The sequence below is a fragment of the Meles meles genome, chromosome 1 (genome assembly GCF_922984935.1).
Source record: "Meles meles chromosome 1, mMelMel3.1 paternal haplotype, whole genome shotgun sequence".
Lineage (NCBI taxonomy): Eukaryota > Metazoa > Chordata > Mammalia > Carnivora > Mustelidae > Meles > Meles meles.
This window is the reverse complement of record NC_060066.1, coordinates 164702488-164722339: the sequence shown is the minus strand read 5'-3', so window position 1 is coordinate 164722339 and position 19852 is coordinate 164702488. Positions and strand designations below refer to the sequence as shown.

General features: G+C 37.0%; 1 protein-coding gene across 2 annotated transcripts in view; it reads left to right on the top strand.

Moving 5' to 3' along the window:
* EFCAB7 (EF-hand calcium binding domain 7) overlaps positions 1–7843 on the top strand; it is a 46801-nt gene extending 38958 nt beyond the window's left edge. Inside the window, exons 11-13 of one of the 2 annotated variants that reach the window (XM_046025596.1) lie at positions 4313–4522; positions 6495–6602; positions 7595–7843. In XM_046025596.1, coding sequence (XP_045881552.1) covers positions 4313–4522; positions 6495–6602; positions 7595–7669 — 393 coding nt within the window. In that variant the 3' untranslated portion in view covers positions 7670–7843. The remainder of the gene's footprint in view (positions 1–4312; positions 4523–6494; positions 6603–7594) is intronic. The other variant, XM_046025588.1, reaches the window with a different exon arrangement.
* The last annotated feature ends 12009 nt before the right edge of the window (positions 7844–19852 follow it).

Sequence of the window (19852 nt, the reverse complement as noted above, 5' to 3'; positions counted from 1 at the left end):
CTGGCTTAACTGACTGAGCCAACCAGGCACCCCTGTTTTGTTTTTTAAAAATTTTATTTTGGGGGAAGCTAGGTGGCTCAGTCGGTTAAGCGTCTGACTTCAGCTCAGGTCATGATCTTGGGGTGCTGGGATCAAATCCCACATCCAGCTCCCTGCTTAGTGGAGAGTCTGTTTCTTCCTCTCCTTCTGCCCCTCGCCCCACTTGTGCAGTTCTCTCTCTCTCAAATAAATAAATAAATAAAGTCTTTTTAAAAACTTTTAAATTAAAATAAAGTTTTTAAAAAATGTTTTATATATATTTATTTGAGAGAGAGATGAGCAGGGGTAGGGCAAAGGGAGAGGGAGAAGCAGGAAGCCCAATGTGGGACTCCATCTCAGGATCCCAGAATCAAGACCTGAGCTGAAGGCAACCCCTTAACGGACTGAGCCACCCAGGCATCCCAATAAAGGTTTTAAGTAATCTCTACAGCCAACATGCTGCTCAGACATAACCCCAAGATCAAGAGTTCTACCAAAGCAGCCAGGTGCCCCGTTGTGACTTTTCAACAGTGAAATATTTGACCTATCCTGAAAATAAATGTACTGTTATTAATAGTACATATTCATAAATCATAGAGAAAGAATCAACTGTATAAAATCAATTTGGAAATGCTTAGAGAGTCTTCTGGAGCATAGCCTCAGTTCATATACCACAATTTTTCCAGGTTAATTTGCCTACAGATAAAGCATGGACTAACCACATCCTTCATTATCTTAGGAAAGTTTTTCCCCAATGATTAATATTATAGCCAGTTTATCCCTATTGGAATGAGTTGTTTCATGGAGGATTTTATCTAGTATCTAGGTGACCATTCTGGTTTTGCCAGATCTTATCCTCATTGTTTTTAGAACACAATCATACACAGTGTTTCAGAATTTAGCAGGCCAGGTTTTGCATATCTATGATGGAATCCTTAAACTTCTCCATGGATTTGTTCTATTTTGTTGTTGTTTTATGTAAGGACTTTAATATTTCTAAAGTGTTTTTATAGTACTTTTAAACTACTTGTATAGTATTTATAATATACTATATTAGCTTTTATGGAATTTCTTTTGAGTCTCTTCCTTTATGGTCATTATTTTAGGTATCAAATAATGTATTTGTTGTTCTTTTTTTTTTTTTTAAGTAAGCTCTATACCCAATGTGGGACTTGAACTCATGACCCTGAGATCAAGAGTTGCATGCTGTACTGACTGGGCCAATCAGGCACCCCTTGTTCATTTTTATTTTTGTTTATTTCTTCCCCCTTCTTCATTTTTTAAAAAATGTTTTAAAAGATTTTATTTGTTTATTTGACAGAGAGAGACATAGCAAGAGAGGGAACCCAAGCAGGGGGAGTGAGAGAGGGAGAAGCAGAGCTGGGAACCCAGTGCAGGGCTTGATCCCAGGACCCTGGGATCATGACCTGATCCAAAGGCAGAACCTTAACCTTCTGAGCCACCCAGGCGCTCCCTCCTTCTTCATTTTTAAGGGGTAATCAGAGGGGGAAAATCCTCCTTTTTTCTACAACATTTTTAAAAAGTTAGTTATTCTAAAAGCGTAGTAGCTATTAGTTTGTATATTTTACTGTCTTATGTCTGAGAAAAAGCCACAGTTTAGTCATTTGAATATATTTCATGGTAAGGAAACAGATTTTATGAGAAACTACTGTATGTGAAGCCTGGTATTGTTTTTTGTTTGTTTCTTTCTTTAATATAAGACTCATCCACAAACAAGTCAGGATTTGGTACGGGGGCATCCAAAAATTCTGTTCTTGGCATGGATACTTTTGATTAACAGAATAACAGTGAAAACATTGTTCTCATTCAATAAGGGTTATAGAGTTGTTGGACTGAGAATGTTACACCAGCAAACAGTAATACAAGAAGGAGAAAATAACAACTTATAATCAACAAATTGGTATAAATATGTTGGATAGTTTCTGTTAGTGATAGGGATGTGTATATGTGGTAACATTTGATTTAAAGGATTCATGTAGGGGTAGGTAGGTGGGAGGAATGTGTGAATGTGAAAATAAGTCATGGGGATTAAGGAGGGCACTTGAGATGAGCACTGGGTGATGTGTGGAATTGTTGAATCACTGTATTGTATACTGGAAACAACACTTTATGTTAAGTATACTGGAATTAAAATAAAATAAATATAAAGACAGGATTTATATATTTTCGTAACTATCACAAATCTTTTTTTTAGAATTCTACATTGTAAGATATTTTCACACATACTACCTATTAGATATTTCCAACAACCCTTGGCAGAATATATATTAATTATTCCCACTTTTCCTTTAAAGAAACTAAACTTCAGGGGCGCCTGGGTGTCACAGTGGATTAAGCTGCTGCCTGCGGCTCAGGTCATGATCTCAGGGTCCTGGGATCGAGCCCCGCATTCGGCTCTCTGCTCTGCAGGGAGCCTGCTTCCTCCTCTCTCTCTGCCTGCCTCTCTGCCTACTTGTGATCTCCCTCTCTCTCTGTCAAATAAATAAATAAAATCTTTAAAAAAAAAAAAACTAAACTTCATAAAAGTTAAGTGACTACATAGCTAGCAAATGGCAAAATCCAATTACAAACCTAGATCTTCTGTTTTCTAGTCCAGTGATGTTTCACTCTACTATCTCTCTTATAAAAATGACTTTATTATTGACAAAGGTTAGAATCATTAAAAACTTCTGTAAAAATAAAAATTTCTGATCATGCTTTATTTTTTTTTTTAAAGATTTTATTTATTTATTTGACAGAGAGAGATCACAAGTAGATAGAGAGGCAGGCAGAGAGAGAGAGAGAGGGAAGCAGGCTCAGGCTCCCTGCTGAGCAGAGAGCCCGATGTGGGACTCGATCCCAGGCCCCCGAGATCATGACCTGAGCCGAAGGCAGCAGCTTAACCCACTGAGCCACCCAGGCGCCCCCTGATCATGCTTTATTGATTTTGGCTTTTATATTTTGTCCCCCAAATAAAAAGGTGACCATCAATATGTATAAATTCACTATTTATTCAACAAATATTTATTGGATGCCTACCATGTGGTGAGTCTGTAATAAAGAGGTACTGAGGATAAATGGTGAATAGAATAGTCAGAATTCCTGCCTTTATGGAATTTACGTTCCACAAAGGAGAATGATTAATTAAATGGAAAATAAATAAAATCATTTAAAAAACATTTTGAAAGAAACAAGCCATAGACCAAACTAGAGAAGAATAGTATGGGCAGGAAGGAGACTGGGAGACCCAAGCAACTCCCTCTGTAGACGTGATCCTTAAGCCTTAACCTGAAGGAGGAGAACGTGGTACCCATGTAAAAAGATGTGAAAGAAACTTCCAAGCAGATAGAATACTGTACACAAAGTCTCTGATATGGGAAAGAGCTTTATTTGTTCTAGGATCTGGATGATCAGAGTAGCAAGAATATAGCAAGGCAGGAAGACTTGGTTGGATAGAGAGACAAAGGCTCCTGTGTGCATCATCATGTTGGCTCTGGTAAAGACTAAAAGGTAGACATTAGAAAGATCCATTTCAAACAGAATGTCATTTAGATCTCAGATTTTAAAGGTGCTTTTACACTAACTTTGAACTGTGAGTTTATTTATTTATTTATTTATTTATTTATTTATTTCTGCATTCTTTTTGGTGCTCTGTATCCATGATTTAAGTTTCAATTGTAAATAGATTAATTTTTTTTACAGTCCTTTGAGGATTTCTTTCTGTAACCTTAAAGTTAGAATAGGAAATTAAATAACTAATATGCTATATATTTAATTTTAAACCAAATGGAGGGATGGTGCTGTGGCTGATAGGAAGATTACTGATTTGCTTGAGATTATAGTTTTCTTTCTTTTTTTGTGGACATTGTCAGTTTATATGCTAACAAAAAATAATTTATGCTTTTTTATTATTGAATTCATATTACTCAAATCTTCTAAAGGTATATGAGAAGGACAAGCTAGAAGGTACAGTATGTCTTCTTAAACCACATGATAAATGGGGACGCCTGGGTGGCTCAGTTGGTTAAGCGACTGCCTTTGGCTCAGGTGATGATCCTGGAGTCCCGGGATCAAGTCCCATATCGGGCTCCGTGCCCAGCAGGGAGTCTGCTTCTCCCTCTGATCTCCCACTTTTCATGCTTGTTCTCTCTCTCACACTCTCTCTCTCAAATAAATAAATAAAATCTTTTAAAAAATATATTAAAAAAAAACCACATGATAAACGTATTAATAACAGATTATTTTTTATTTTATCAGAAAGCTAAAACAAGTTTTGCTTTTTCTTTCCTATCAGGCATGCCCATTTATCATCGATATCTATGCAGACAAATGCAAGCCAAGAATTAAAGCTGTCCATATGGAGGCATGCAGTGGGCAACTTGAAAAGGCCATTTGTAAATCTGTCCTTAATAAAGGCGATGCCAGGGTAATGGATGGCTATGAAAATATAATTGTACATACTTATAAGCGTGACACCTGGATAACATCAGTTATTGAAAACAAGGTATTATTTATGAGGTGTTCTCCTCGTAACTGCATTGTTTACTAACATGTTCCATCTTCTTTCTTACTCTATTCTTGCACAGTAATTAATATCACATTATATTAATAATATTTATAATGCAATTATAAGCAATTCTTGCTTTTAAGGCTTCTAATTCAAACTGAGCATGATAATTTTTACACATTTTTAAAGTTTGAGATAATTGTATTATGAAAATTAAATGTCTGGAGATCTCTGAAGATAGAGCATAATATGGGTACAAAGTATTTTATTTAGTTTGTTATTAAAAAATCTTCAAACATACATAACTATTTCAAATAACAGACATTGGGTTTTAAAGAAATAAGACAAAGTAAAGAAAAAATTTAGCCCTACTTCTTCCACACTTTGAAATACTAGAAATTCTATAGACTGTCGTCATTTTATCTAATATATTCCACTGCCCAGGACCTATTTTTATCAAGCCAATTATTGCTAACTCTAACTACCATCCTGCTACTACTGATACTGCAGGCTAAGAGAATATAAATGCTTAGAGATACTCAGCTTTCCAGAAATATAAATTTTCGTAAAATCTTACTCAAGATGGCTGAATTTTTAGGACTATTGGCTATTTCTTTTAGTTCCTGGTGATACTTATTTTTATGCTTACCATGAATTTCTTAAAGTGCTTAAAGTTTGGCTGAGTATTGAGTCGATGTAAATATATACTATGTAACTAACTCTTCTAGTCACAATAGGGACCACTATTAGTTATAATATGCTCTCTGCTTTCAAGGACTTTTGGCCTAGCTGGGAAGACAAAACTAATACTCTCAAAATAGATCAGAGAATAATTAAATGTTAAATTATCTAGTACTGCTTACTTGTGCAGTAGTTTTACTGTATTTGCATCTCTTGTGCTTGATATTAATTTGGACTATAGAAGATAGGGAAAGACTTGTGATAAGGGGAAGGGGACGGTGGTATGGGATTGGAGACAAACGAGGATTAGATATGCAGAGACAGCCATTAGAAGCAGAGAAACAGTGTACAGAGTAATATGTAAGAGGGTTAATGTGGAGAGTAGAGGAAATAGTGGGAATATCTTCTATGTAGAAACAGAAAACTTTATTTGGAGGAGTGCTACAAAGATAAATAACATAGGTGGTATGGGTACAGATTATATATATTATCTTGAAAATGAGGTAGAGGACTTGGACTTCATAAAAACAGTTAGGGTCCCCAGCTAGGAGATTCCAATCTTCAAGTGGATCATAAAGCTTTGGAGGGTGATTCCTAAGATCCAGCATGCCTTCCCTTCTGCTCTATGTTTTATTAAAACTAAAAGGGTGAATGGGAGTCACTATCTTAACCACAGTTTCTCTGTTCTGTAGTTAGCTATCATTTCTCAACCCTCCATCTCCTTCCTTTCCCTCAAGGAAACTTCCCTGCACCAAAATGGTGTAATAATAATAATATTTTAGAGTTTCCCATTTGTCAGGCACTTTACATTTATTAACGCATTTATTTCTCACAACAACCCAATGAGGTAAGTACTAACCACATTTTACACACATAGAAATTGAAGCATGGGAATGTTAAATAACTTGCAGAAGGTCACATGCTGAGTAGTAGAGCTGAGAAATGAATCCAGGTAGTATAAAGTTATACTGCCCCCTTGTAGTCACTAGGGAGTGCTTGTAGCTTTCTTAGCAGGGGAATACTTTGGTGCCTACATTTCTTTCATTCACCAGCTTCAGAGGCTATCTAATATCTATGATCTATTATCTCAAGTATTGCTTTTTCCTTAAGGTCTTCCTTGCTAACCCAGTCTGAGCTAATGTTTCTGTGTTTCTATGGTATTTTCTATGTTTCTGTAGACTCTGTGAGTACCTCTATCACAAGACTTACAAAATGTTTATGATAATCATTTTATTTGTTTGTATTTATTAAAGAAAGGACTGGCAACTTATGAAAATTTTTTTTATAGTCAGATAATAAAGTGATTATTCACATCAACAATGAGCTAAGTAAAAACTGCGTAAATAACAGAGGACTCAACATATTTGCAGTAGAAGTGGCATCAAAATCTACAATGGTAATGTATTGTTTTCTAATTAAAGCTTTTTGTTTTATTGTTTGAAAAAACATTTTTACTAATAATACTATGAATAAGTGGAAGTATGAAATAAAGTAGAAAATTATTCTAAATATGATATTAATATTACTATCATCCTATATTAGGAGATTTTTGTTCTAGTTCAGTTCTCACTATTTGGTCCAGTGGTTATGAGAGATTCAATTACCCACTCTGTTCCTGTCTCTTTAAATGTAAAATTAATGTAATATTACTAGTGTTAGGTAGTTCACAAGGTTAATGTGAAGATAAAAATAAAATGGTGTACATGAAAACACTTTGCAACATCATATAGAAAGACAAAGTAATGTTTATAATAAATGGGAATTTTGCTAATCCAAAATATTTTTATCTACATTATTAAGATTTTCCAAAGTAACCTGAGAGAGAAAAGGCCTCTAAGTTTTAGATAACAGCCACCTAAGTCAAGAGCCAGGAACAGCTGTAGTTTCTAGTGTTAGCAGAGCTGTGGGTTTCTAATTTAGCTAGGGGTTCAAAGGCAGGGACCCTGAAACTGGTCTAGTGAAGGGAAAAAAGAAAAAGCCTTCTGTTCTTACCCTTTCTTCATTCTGTCCATGAAATCCTAAAACATTCTAGAACTGAATAAAAAGGAGAGAGTCAACAGAATCCCAAAGAGAATTTTAAGAAAATGCTCTAGGTTTAACAAAAAAATGATATTTACTCCCCTTTCCACTACTCCCTTTTCTACTAGTCCTACCTCACATTTATATACACCAAATATCAACTACTATATTTGAGTAGAATTTATGCTGGATTATTCTGTTAGACATCAGATCATAGATTGTAGGTATCCACTAAGAATAAATGGTATAGAATTTTATCTGCACAGGGATATTTTTTGCGTAGGGCCTAGAAATGTTACCCTGTTTAAAAAGTAGCCAAAAATAACAATATGTAAAAGGAAAGTAAAAGTTTTCTATTTTTATATGCAGGTTTGTCAACATGTAATGCCTCTGAATGAACGACAAGAATGGATATATCATTGTGTGTATTCCCTTGTATCTTAAATATTGTTTTCTACTTGAGTCTGTCAAGCTAAGAATTCTTCCAGGTTTAGTCTGTTATTTGTTGTTAAACTAAATGCTAATCAATTTAACTAATGTACATAAACAATAATCTATTTAATTTGTATGTGTTTATATTTTATACCCATGTTATATACTTTATGATTAAAGTATAAATATAAAATAGAAATAATATAATAATGTTTTTAATGTGTGACTTTCTTATTAATTTAATGAGAAATCTGGGCATATTTCATCTACCAAGAGTAAATCAAAATAAAATTACAGTAGGGGCACCCAGGTGGCTCAGTGGGTTGAGCCTCTGCCTTCGGCTCAGGTCATGATCTCAGGGTCCTGGGATTGAGCCCTGCATCAGGCTCTCTGCTCGGTGGGAGCCTGCTTCCGCCTTCTCTCTGCCTGCCTCTCTGCCTACTTGTGATTTCTCTCTCTGTCAAATAAATAAAATATTTTAAAAAAATAAATAAAATTATAGGTAAGCTTTTAAAAAATAGTATTTGATGAACTCTACAAAATCCTGTATACTTTTGGTTTAGTCTTACTTACCAAAAACAAACTCAAAGAAAATGAAAATGCAGGCCAACTGCAGCTAGTGCCTTGGGCTCTCACCATGTCTTCTTACTGTTCTGTCCCAGGAGCCCAAAAGGTCACAGACTCCCATCCGTGCCACTGTGGTCACAAGCATGTGGCTGTGGGAAGACCAGGGAGACTCCTGGGCCCCTTCTCTTTGCTGCTGCTGATGTATAGCCCCTTCAAAATCTGCCTTTCCACCAGCAGCCTCTACTCCTGATGCACCTTTTCAGCTTTGAACTGATGCTTCTTCCTCCAGTCCCTTCTGGCCCTGTAGGTATTCAAACCCTGGAAGCTGTTTCACCATTGTCCATACTGGCAGCCATTTGGCAGGTGGTATGATTGGAGCAACAGGTCTGGAGTTGGATGTTGAATTTACTTCTGAGGGGATTCTTGTCTTAATGTACCATAGCACAGTAGACATGACAACTGATGGTAGTGGTTGATGAGTGATTTGACATTTGAACAAATGAGAAAACTTAAACTGCAGCAAATCACAAATTCAGGGATGATTTTCCTGTTGAGAGGATCTCTAACCTGAACCATAATCTCATAATCCTCTTAGATGTCAGAGGCCATGCAAATATAATGCTGGTGCTCTAAAGAAAATGTAATATGCAGTTTCTTCAACTATACAGTCTGCTCTGGCATCATCTGTCCTTTCTTGCCAAAAATGATCTATAAGATGAGACAGATCAGAATGTAATATAATAGCATTAACTCACAGAACCTGGAGCCTTAGCCATCCAGGAGATGGGAAAGCACACAATGATACATGCGTTTCAGTTCACTTTTGCGGCAATAGACATTTTACTGGATTCGAGCATGCATAGTGTCTTGTGATTCCTGTATGGAATTTCAGCTTTCCTCGTGCAAAATGATGTTGTATCCCTGAACTACTCAAAGAAGTTGTTAGCTAAAGGCATTCAAGTTGTTTCTGGGGAAAATTTTCCCCTTCTTTCTTTGGTTACTGAACTCAAGCTTGTCCTAGCACCTGATACACAGTATGTCTGAGAGCCCAGTTTTTAAGCAAAGGGAGCTTTATTATTAGAAGAGCAGCCCAAGAAGAAGGCAGGAGATCATTCCCAAAGCTGCCTTGCCCTTTTGAGCTAAGGACAGTTTGTATATGTTTGGGGAAGGAGGTGAATACATGAGAGGAGGGTGAAGAGTTTCTTGAACCATGAAGAGAGAGGCCTTGAAAGAATCTGGAGGTATGCGTTCTTCCAGACAATGAGGTGCCATTTGGGACCTGGTATGATCTAGTACATCAGATAATTTCAAGACAAATGTTCCCCATTAGGTTTCTACAGTCAGTGGGTAAATAGGGAGTAGTAGTGATTGATCATGTTGAAGTTAAGAGATGCATAAAACATTAAGTAGGGAACAAAATAGAATGTGGAGCTAAGTTAATGCAACTAATATAACTATAGTTCTGCCTCTGCTTTCAAAACAGGTCTAGGAACCAAGTGTCTAGCCTCACTTTCTAGAGTCATTGGCTGGTCTAAGAGTCAAATAGACATTAGACATGAGAAAAACAGGAGAAAAAGAAATTTCATTATGTACATATGGGAGCCCAAGAAAGACATGAGACTCGCAGGCAGTCAGCCAGTTGAAGCTTATATACCATCCTGAACAGAGGAGAGAGGATAGGAGTCTGGGGCTTCAAAGGGGAAGAAGACAATTTACAGGAAGATGAGAAGAATGAATGTTAGGTAAACAAATGTTTGCCATGCCATGAAGATAAGTCTTTCTGATATAAAAAAATTATCTCTAGTAATAGCTTTCTGGTACAGGCCATCTATCTAAATTCTTTTAGGCAGTTAAGTGAGAGGTAATAAGCTTTTCCCAAGTCAGGTGGGTCTTAATTGCCTTCAGCTGAAAGCAATGCACATGTTAAAGGAGCACGTTTTGAGGTGGCAGATTCTGCTACCTCTCAATACCTTTGATAAAATGTGGCTATGGGTCCCATCTTGGTTCCATCTGTGTCACTGACAGCAACCTGAGATCATGCCCTGTCCCGAAATCAAGAGTCAGATGTTTAACCTGCTGAGGAACCCAGATGCCCTATAGTGTATATTTTAAAGTCTTCTTTCTGATATTCTTCAGGTTTTCTTCTCACCTCTGACATTTCTTTTCACCCACACTTCTGTAGCTTCTTCCAGTTGCCACATTGTCTCTCACTTGAGGCCATTTGGATGCAATGTTTCTTTCTGTCTATAGAATAGTAATTATCGGAGTGCCTGGGTAGCTCAGTTGGTTAAGCAGCTGCCTTCAGCTCAGGTCATGATTCCAAGACCCTGAGATCAAGCCCTGCATCGGGCTCCCTGCTCAGCAGAGAGCCTGCTTCTCTCCCTCTGCCTGCCACTCTGCTTACGTGTGCTATCTCTCTGTCAAATAAATAAACAAAATCTTAAAAAAAAAAAAAAAGAATAGTAACTGTCTCTCTATTCCCTCTTCTTCCTTCAGATCTCAGTGAATATGTCATTTTTTCTAAGAATTCTTCCCTGAATAAGGCCGTACAAAGACGACTTTGGTACTTCTTTGGCCCCAAAATTTCATGCTTATTCTTTGTTGTTGCACTCGTCATACTTTATGGGAATAACTGTTTAGTTTTCCTGTAAGTTAAAAGGCTGAAAGCAAGGACAGTTATAATTCTGGTATATAGCATAGAATCATAATAGATATGCAATAAATATTTGCTGGACAGTAGAATAAAGTGGGAAGAAAATTAAACTAAACTTACCTGCAGTATGAATTTTTCCTAATTATTAGGACATATTAAAAATAGACACATAAGGGCGCCTGGGTGGCTCAGTGGGTGGGGCCTCTGCCTTCGGCTCAGGTCATGATCTCAGGGTCCTGGGATCAAGCCCCGCATCAGGCTCTCTGCTCAGCGGGGAGCCTGCTTCCCTCTCTCTCTCTGCCTGCCTTTCTGCCTACTTGTAATCTCTCTCTCTGTCTCAAATAAATAAATAAAATCTTTTAAAAAAATAGACACGTAAGAAAAATGGCTCATTATTATTAAATTCTATTTACCCAGGTTTTGTTTTTCATGTCATTAACTAACAGATTAAGACAACTACATTTAATAGTTTTGTTGATTTTTCATTAGATACTCTAGTAGATCTGTTTTTTGTTGTTGTTTTTTTTTTTTAAGCCAGAAACCTTCTTTTAGATCTATTTTTGGTTGAATATGATACAGAAATTTAATACACCACACTAATCATATTTTGGATATAATCCAGGAAAATGAAAATATATTTCTGATTTTGGCCACCAGAGGGTGAGCATATTACTTATTATTCATAATACTCATTAGAGGGAGAGAGAGAAAATGAAAGAGAGAGACTGATTGATAATATTTCTCAGCACTGGGTTAAATCCTTTATGACTTCGAAGACTGCTTTGGTGAAATATATTGTATATTAAGGATCTATCTATAAGAGACATATGCACCCACCCTATTAGAGAATATATAAAAATTATTTCTGACTTGTGATGTAGATACTAAGTCTTCTTCTCAAAAAGGTACTGACTCGCTTCTTTGTGAAGTTACAAGTATAAGGACATATTAAGATGGCCCTGCTAGCTTTACCTAGAAGTATAAAGCCTATGTTTGCTACTCAGCTTAGCTTGAGTAAAAAAAACAAACAAACAAAAAACCCATAATGATTGGAGGAGAAAGATGGCAAATAGTGGAAATAAATTAGGGAAAGCAGATGAAATTAATTTGAGAGACAGTTTGAGGGGGCAAGACTGGGAATGGTTGCTTAAAGTCTAAGAGGTGAAGGATTTTGGCTGCTTAAAAGTATCTGTACTTGTTAACTATGGCTAGTTTTGTGTAAGGAAGATGAAGAAGAGGATTCTCAGTTCTTATGCCACTTATTCACAGTGGCTTATATTTGTGATATTTGACCAAAGTTAATTTATACTTTAAAAATGGATTCTTGGGGCACATCGCTGGCTCAGTCCTTAGAGCATGTGACTCTTGACCTCAGAGTAGTAAGTTGAAGCCCCACCTCGGGCATGGAGACTACTTTAAAAAAAAAAAAAAATATATATATATATATATATATATACATATATATATACACACACATATATATATGTACTTGTTTTATATAACATGAGTAATAAGAAATAAGTTCTCTTATTTTTAAAAATATTAACAGTTCTAAGTTACATATTAAGGGGCACCTGGGTGGCTCAGCCAGTTAAGCATCTGACTCTTGATTTTGGCTCAGGTCATGATCTTGGGTGGTAAGATCAAGCCCTGCATCGGGCTCTGCGCCTAGTGGAGCGTCTACTTGAGATCCTCTCTTTTCTCTCTCCTTCTGCCCCTTCCCACCCCCAAACACGCATTCGTGTGTACTCTCTCTCTAAAAATAAGTCTCAAAAAAAAAAAGAAAGAAATATATTAATGTTAAAAAGAAGACCTGCATATTATAAAGGGGTTAGACGTATGGTTCCATTCTCCCAAAATTAAAAATATATATTTTTCAATTTCTTTTAGACACAATTTTTTTTAAGATTTTATTTATTTATTTGACAGAGATCACAAGTAGGCAGAGAGGCAGGCAGAGAGGAGGAAGCAGGCTCCCCGCCGAGCAGAAGAGCCTGATGCGGGGCTTGATCCCAGGACCCTGGGATCATGACATGAGCCGAAGGCAGAGGATTTAACCCACTGAGCCACCCAGGTGCCCCTGTTTTAGACACAATTGATAAATATCCAACATTTTATACATATTCTTAATTTTATTCTTTCCTTTACAATTTACACAAGATCAACCAACTTAAATTCATTGCCAGCTTAAGTTCAGTCATGTGAATGAGGCTAAGGTAAATACAGTACTGCTAGCTATAGAATACCAGTGCTGTAGGCTTTCTAGGAATTTTAGACATGAGTATGCAGCATTGCTAAAAAGTAAATTTCTCTGTGCCTTTTTCTAAATATGTTGCAAAAGATTGGATTTATCTTTTGAAAGAATTGTTTTCTTACAAGGGAATAAAAATTTAGATGACTAAGCTGGTAAATGGTATGTGGGGATATCCAATTAGCAAGTTTCTATTACGTATTGCATTAGTTATAATAGAGAAGTAGTAGACATGATCTCTGACCTCAGAAAAGGAAAAGCTGAGAAAATGTGTTACATATTAGCCTATTAAGGAGTAATATTAAGTCTCAAATTAGTAAGCACTGATTGTTAAGCGTAAAATACAGGTGAAGGCATGGGAGCAAAAAAGGAGGGGAAGGCTTGTGCAATTTTTTTGATGGGAATAAGATTGAAGGAATGAAAGAAGGGTAGTTTGAAGCTAAATAGTGCTTTGTTTTTAATCATAGAGTACAATGTATTTTAAAATTTAAATAATATAAAGCACATTTTAATAACTATTAAAGGAAATGAAGCATGAGTTTTAAAATCTAGAGCTGTACTACACTAAGGTATTAGACTAAGTTTGATAGAACAAGTTTGGGGAAGTTGGAAAAACTAGTGTGGGCTGGAAGAATCAGGAATGAGCTAGAACTTTAAATGAACTTGAAGGGATAAGTGGGATTTCAAAAAGGATAGAAAGAAATATCAGGCATGATATTTCCTACAATTTCCTGTATTGTGTCTCTGCCTATTAATATCATACGCAATAGGTCAATCACATATTTGTTGAGTGCCAAAAATGTATAGAGCCCTGCTTTGTCAGAGAAGATAGATTGTGACAAGTACTAACACTTTGTATGTTTAACATGTATTTTTAAATGTCTCATCCTTCATAAAGCCTTCAATCCTTTCTCCAATCCAGAAGAAATTATTCTACTTCTTGAGCTTCTATTTTAAATCTAATACTTTTTTTCCCTGTGAGCCTTTCTTGTTTTATTTTGTCTTGTTTTATTCAAGTAAAAATGGTATAAATGAGAAGGTTGTTCATTCAACTTTCACTTCAAATAAAGACCTTCCCTTGAAATGACAGCTGTACTTAGGAATGCTTAGAAGTGCTTTGTATGTTCTTTCTCTTCATCACACAGTATGTTAATATATAATATTATATGTTGCCATATATATGTTGCCAATATATAATATAATATGTTGCCAAGGGTTGAGAGTTAAAGTGAAACTGGCATTTATTTTTAAGTTAAGTAGTGTGTGCCAATGAAGAATACAATCTTTACAATGCAGTATGTTGCCTCTATCTTGATTCATGACTTACCCACCATTGCTTTTGCACTATCAGTAAAAAGGAAAACAAAACAAAACATCTTGCATTAAAAAAAGTTTGCTGGGGCATCTGGGTAGCTCAGTCAGTTAAGCATCTGCCTTCAGTTCAGGTCATGATCCCAGGGTCCTGGGATTGAGCTCCACTTTGGGCTCCCTGCTCAGTGGGTAGTCTGCTTCTTCTTCAACCTCCCCTCCACACCACCCCCCCCCCCGTGGGCCCCCTCCCCACCCGTGCTTGTGCTTTCTCTTTCAAATAAATACATTTTTTAAAAGATTTATTTATTTATTTATTTATTTGACAAAGACACACACACACACACACACACACACACACACACACACACACACACACAGAGGGAACACCACCTCAGGGGGAGTGGGAGAGGGAGAAAAAGGCTTTCCACCCAGCAGGGAGCCCAATGTGGGCCTCAATCCCAGGATTCTGGGATCATGACCTGAGCCGAAGGCAGACACTTAACAACTGAGCCATCCAGGTGCCTTAAATAAATAAATTCTTAAAAAAATAATTTTGCCTTCCTTTATAAAAAAAAAATAATAATAATTTTGCCTTTTTGGAACCCCTAAACAGGTTTAGGCTACGGGGTTCTGTGAACCACACTTTGAGAACCACTAAAGTAGAGCCTCACTTTCTTTATGGCTCTCCTTATAAAAGCTAAGGCCTGGACATTTATTACAGATGAGGTTCTCTGAGTCTTTGGCTGAATTGCCTCCACAAGCATCATTCCATCAATAAGAAAAAGACAAATTAAGGAATCTAAGAAACTTAAATATTATCTACTTCTTCCTAATATGGGCACAGCCTAGTTAAGACAGATTATAAGACTTGTAAGAGAAAGAGCTGGTCAAAATACATACAACCCTGAGATCAAGAGTCGCATGCTCTACTGACTGAGCCAGCCAGGCAACCCTGAGTAGTATTTTTTTATATGGATGTACCACAATTTGTTTATTGATTCATTTGCTAGGCTGTGCTCAGTTTTTGGCAATATTAATTGAGCTGCTATAAACATTCATGCACAGATTACAGATTCTTTTGTGTGAACATAAGTTCTCTTTTTTCTAGGATAGGTAGGCAGAGGTGAGATTGCTAGATCATACGGTAAGTGTGTATTTGACTTTTTAAGAAACTATCACAGTGCCGAAGTGTTTTCCAGAGTGGCTGTACCATTTTGCATTTGCAAAGTGGAGAGTTTCAGTTTCTCTTCATCCTTCTTAACATTTGATATTGTCAGTATTTTTTATTTTAACCATTCTAATAAATGTGCAGTTGTATCTTACAGTGGTTTAGTTTGCGTTTCCCTAATGGCTGGTGATGCTGAGCAACTTTTCATACATTTACTTACCATCTGTATATATCCTCCTCAGTGAGACATCCCTTCAAGTCTTTTACCCATTTATATTTTTTTAATTTTTAAAAAAGATTTTATTTATTTATTTGACAGAGAGACAGAGAGAGAGCATGAGAGGGGGAAAGGTCAGAGGGAGAAGCAGACTCCTTGCTGAGCAGGGAGCCTGATGTGGGACTCGATTCTGGGACTCCAGGATCATGACCTGAGCCGAAAGCAGTCACTTACCAACTGAGCCACCAGGCACCCTATTTTACCCATTGAAATTGAGTTGCTTTCTTACTTTTGAGATTTGAAGCTTTTTTTTTTTAAACAAATTCTGAATATGCCTTTTGTTGGAGATGTGAATTGTAAATATTTTCTCTGAGTCTGTAGCTTATCTTTTCATTCTCTTAACTATCTTATGGAGAGCAAAGTTTTTAATTTTTTTTAAAGATTTTATTTATTTATCTGACAGAGATCACAGGTATGCAGAGAGGCAGGCAGAGAGAGAGGAAGGGAAGCAGGCTCCCTGCTGAGCAGAGAGCCTGATGTGGGGCTCGATCCCAGGACCCTGGGATCATGACCTGAGCCGCAGGCAGCAGCTTAATCCACTGAGCCACCCAGGCACCCCTTTTTTTTACCTTATTGTACTGGCTAAGACTTCTGTAATGATGTGGAGTCAGAATGATGAAGGTGGATCTCCCTGCCTCGCTCCCAATCTTAGGAAGGAAAGCATTCAGTCCTTCACCATTAATATGAAGTTAGTTGAAGATGTTTTTGTAGATGCCCTTTAGGACCCCTGGGTGGCTCAATGGGCTAAGGCTCTGCCTTCGGCTCAGGTCATGATCTCAGGGTCCTGGGATCGAGCTATGCATTGGGCTTCCTGTTCAGCAGGGAGCCTGCTTCCCCCTCTCTGCCTGCCTCTCTGCCTATTTGTGATCTCTGTCTGCCCCACCCCACCCCCAAAATGCCCTTTATTAAGTAGGGAAAGTTGCCTTCTTTTCCTGAATTACTGAAATTTTTTAAAAATCAAGAACGGATGCAGAAATGTTGAATATTTTTCTTTGTCATTTTATTATTTTTCTTCTTTAGACTATTAATATGATGGATTACACTGATTGATTTTCAAATATTGAACCAGCCTTTAATTCCCAGAATAAAGCCCTCTTGGTTGTGATATGCTATTTTTACAGTATATATTGTGAATTCAACTGGCTAGTACATTGTTGGGCATTTTTGTAATTATGTATATGAGGAATATTGGTCTCCAGTTTTTTTCCCTGAGGGGGAGAGAGAGAGCGCATGTGAGAGGGGGGAGAAGGACAGAGGGAGAGGGAGAAAATACTCAAGCAGACTCCCTACTGAGCAAGGGGCTCAATCCCAGGACCCTAAGATCACGACCTGAGCCAAAACCGAGAACCAGCTGCTTAACTGACTGAACCACCCAGGCACCCCTCTCTATCTTTCTTCTTCTTCTTCTTCTTTTTTCTCTCTAGTTTTCTTGATTTATAATGTCTTCATCTGGTTTGGCTATCAGGGCAATACTGACCTCATAAATGAGTCAAAAATGTTGCTTCCTTTTATTTTCTAAAGAGACTGTATGGAATTGGGTGTTATTTCTTCTTTAAATGTTTATATATACATCTGGGTGTGGAGAATTTGGGGGGTTTTGAAGTATTAACTCAATTTCTTTAACAGTTATGGGGCCATTCACTTTATCTATTTCATCGGGGGGAGGAGGATTTGGTAGTGTGTGGGTTTTGAGGAATTGGTCCATTTAATCCAAGTTGTCAGATTTGTGTGTAGAGAGTTTTATTGTTTATGGGGTCTGTAGTGATATTTCTTCTGTCATTGCCGATAGTAATAAGATGTATCTTTTTTTCTTTGTCAGTCTTGCTAGGAGTTTATCAATTTTATCGATCTTTTCCAAGAACCAACTTTTAGTTTCATTGATTTTTCTTTATTTTTGCTTTCAATTTCATTGATTTCTGCTCTTATCTTTATTATTTTCTTCTTTTTATTTGCCTTGGGCTTATTTGTTCTTTTCCTAGTTTGTTAAGGTAGAAGTTTCGATTATTGATTAGATTTTTTAATTCTAATACTAGCTTTAAAAATCAATACCTTTTTGTGTCTCATACTTTGTTTCTTAAATGTGCCTGCACTATTCTATTTTTTTAAAAGATTTTATTTATTTATTTGACAGACAGAGATCACAAGTAGGCAGAGAGGCAGGCAGAAAGAGAGGGGGAAGCAGGGTCCCCGCTGAGCAGAGAGCCTGACTCGGGGTTTGATCCTAGGACCCTGAGAACATGATGTGAGCTGAAGGCAGAGGCTTAACCCACTTAACCACCCAGGTGCCCTTTTGCACTATTCTATGTTTAACTCCTTCATTACAGGATCTTATCTGAGATGACTAATCTGAACCTAAGTACTTTGCACTATGTGTTTAGTATTTTATAGATTATTTGAATGGAAGGATAGATGGATAAAAGGAGAGTGAGGGCAATGAATATAAATTATTTCTTCAGAATCAAGAAAAATATATAACAGGAGCTACAAGAGTCAGTAATGTCAAAGGAAAAAACAAAAATTCACTCTTTAGGAAAAATTGCTAACACCCATCAAAGCTAGTTTTGATAGGGAGTATTCAAAACCTCAAGGTGGTATACAGAACACTCACAGTCTGTTGCATCCAATTCTACACAGTGAATGAAACTTTCCTAGCCAATTCAAGAAAAAAAAAATCTTAACTTATTCATATAGTTTGAGCAAAATAATTTGGAAATAATTACCTCCATGATTTCTTGATTCCCTGTTTTATTTATGTTGTATCTGAAATACTTTTCTCTATTTTTTATTTACTGGTAGACACTTAGAATATAGTCTTCTTTTTCTTATTCTCTTACTGACCTTCTGATGTCACACTTTAAGGAATCAGGAGATGAGTTTGAGCTTCCTGACTCATACTCCTCCATAAAATTAAAGCATTTGTATTAGTTTCCTATGGCTGCTGTAATGAATTGCCAAAAATTTACCATGCTTAAAACAACATGAATTTTCCTATAGTTCTGGTAAGTCCAAAATCAGTATCACTGAGTTAACATCAAGGTGTCATCAGGGCTATGCTCTCTTTAGAAGTTCTAGAAGAGAGTATATTTCCTGCTTCTTCCTTTTGATGGCTGCTGGCATTTCACAATTTGTGGCTGCATCACCCCAGTCTCTACTTCATTGGTCATACTGTCTTCTCTTCTATAATAAAATCTCCCTTGGCTTCCCTCTTAGAAGAACACTTATGTTCTTTTGCACTTTTGCATTTAGAACTCACTTGAATAATCCAGGATAATCTCCCCATCTCAAGATCCTTAATTTTATCTGCAAAGTCCTTTTCTCACCATATGATTCATAGGTTTCAGGGGTTAGGATGTGGATTGCTCTTAGGCAGCCATTTTTGAACCTCCCACACCATCTTGATTCCTTAGTCAAGAACACTGGTGAAATGGGGTAACAGAAGACATTCATTATCTCTTTAAAAATGTCCTTCATAATCTGTATTTTAAAAAATCTTATCTTTTTGCCATTTGAAATATTAATATTTGCATATAAAATATGCTTTTTTTCTGTTTGAGACTAAGTCCTCAGAGTCAGCCCCTCTTCGCCTTTGAATAGAAGGATCCAGACTTGGGAATATCAGGTCAGTTAACCTGGACACGGCTACCACAAAGGTTTAAGAATAGCCCAACGCTGTTCGACGAAGCCCTTCACCAAGACCTGGCCGACTTCCGGGTAAGATATCCCTCTCTGATCCTGCTCCAATATGTCGATGACATTCTATTAGCGGCTACCAATGAAGAGGACTGCCAAACAGGTACTGGGAACCTCCTATTAACCCTAGGCCAACTGGGATATAAGGCATCCGCAAAGAAGGCCCAGATCTGCCAGACTAAAGTCACTTACCTAGGTTATGAGCTATATAATGGCCAACGATGGCTAACAGCCACGAGAAAAGAGACTATCTCTGGCATTCCTGCACCTCAAAACCA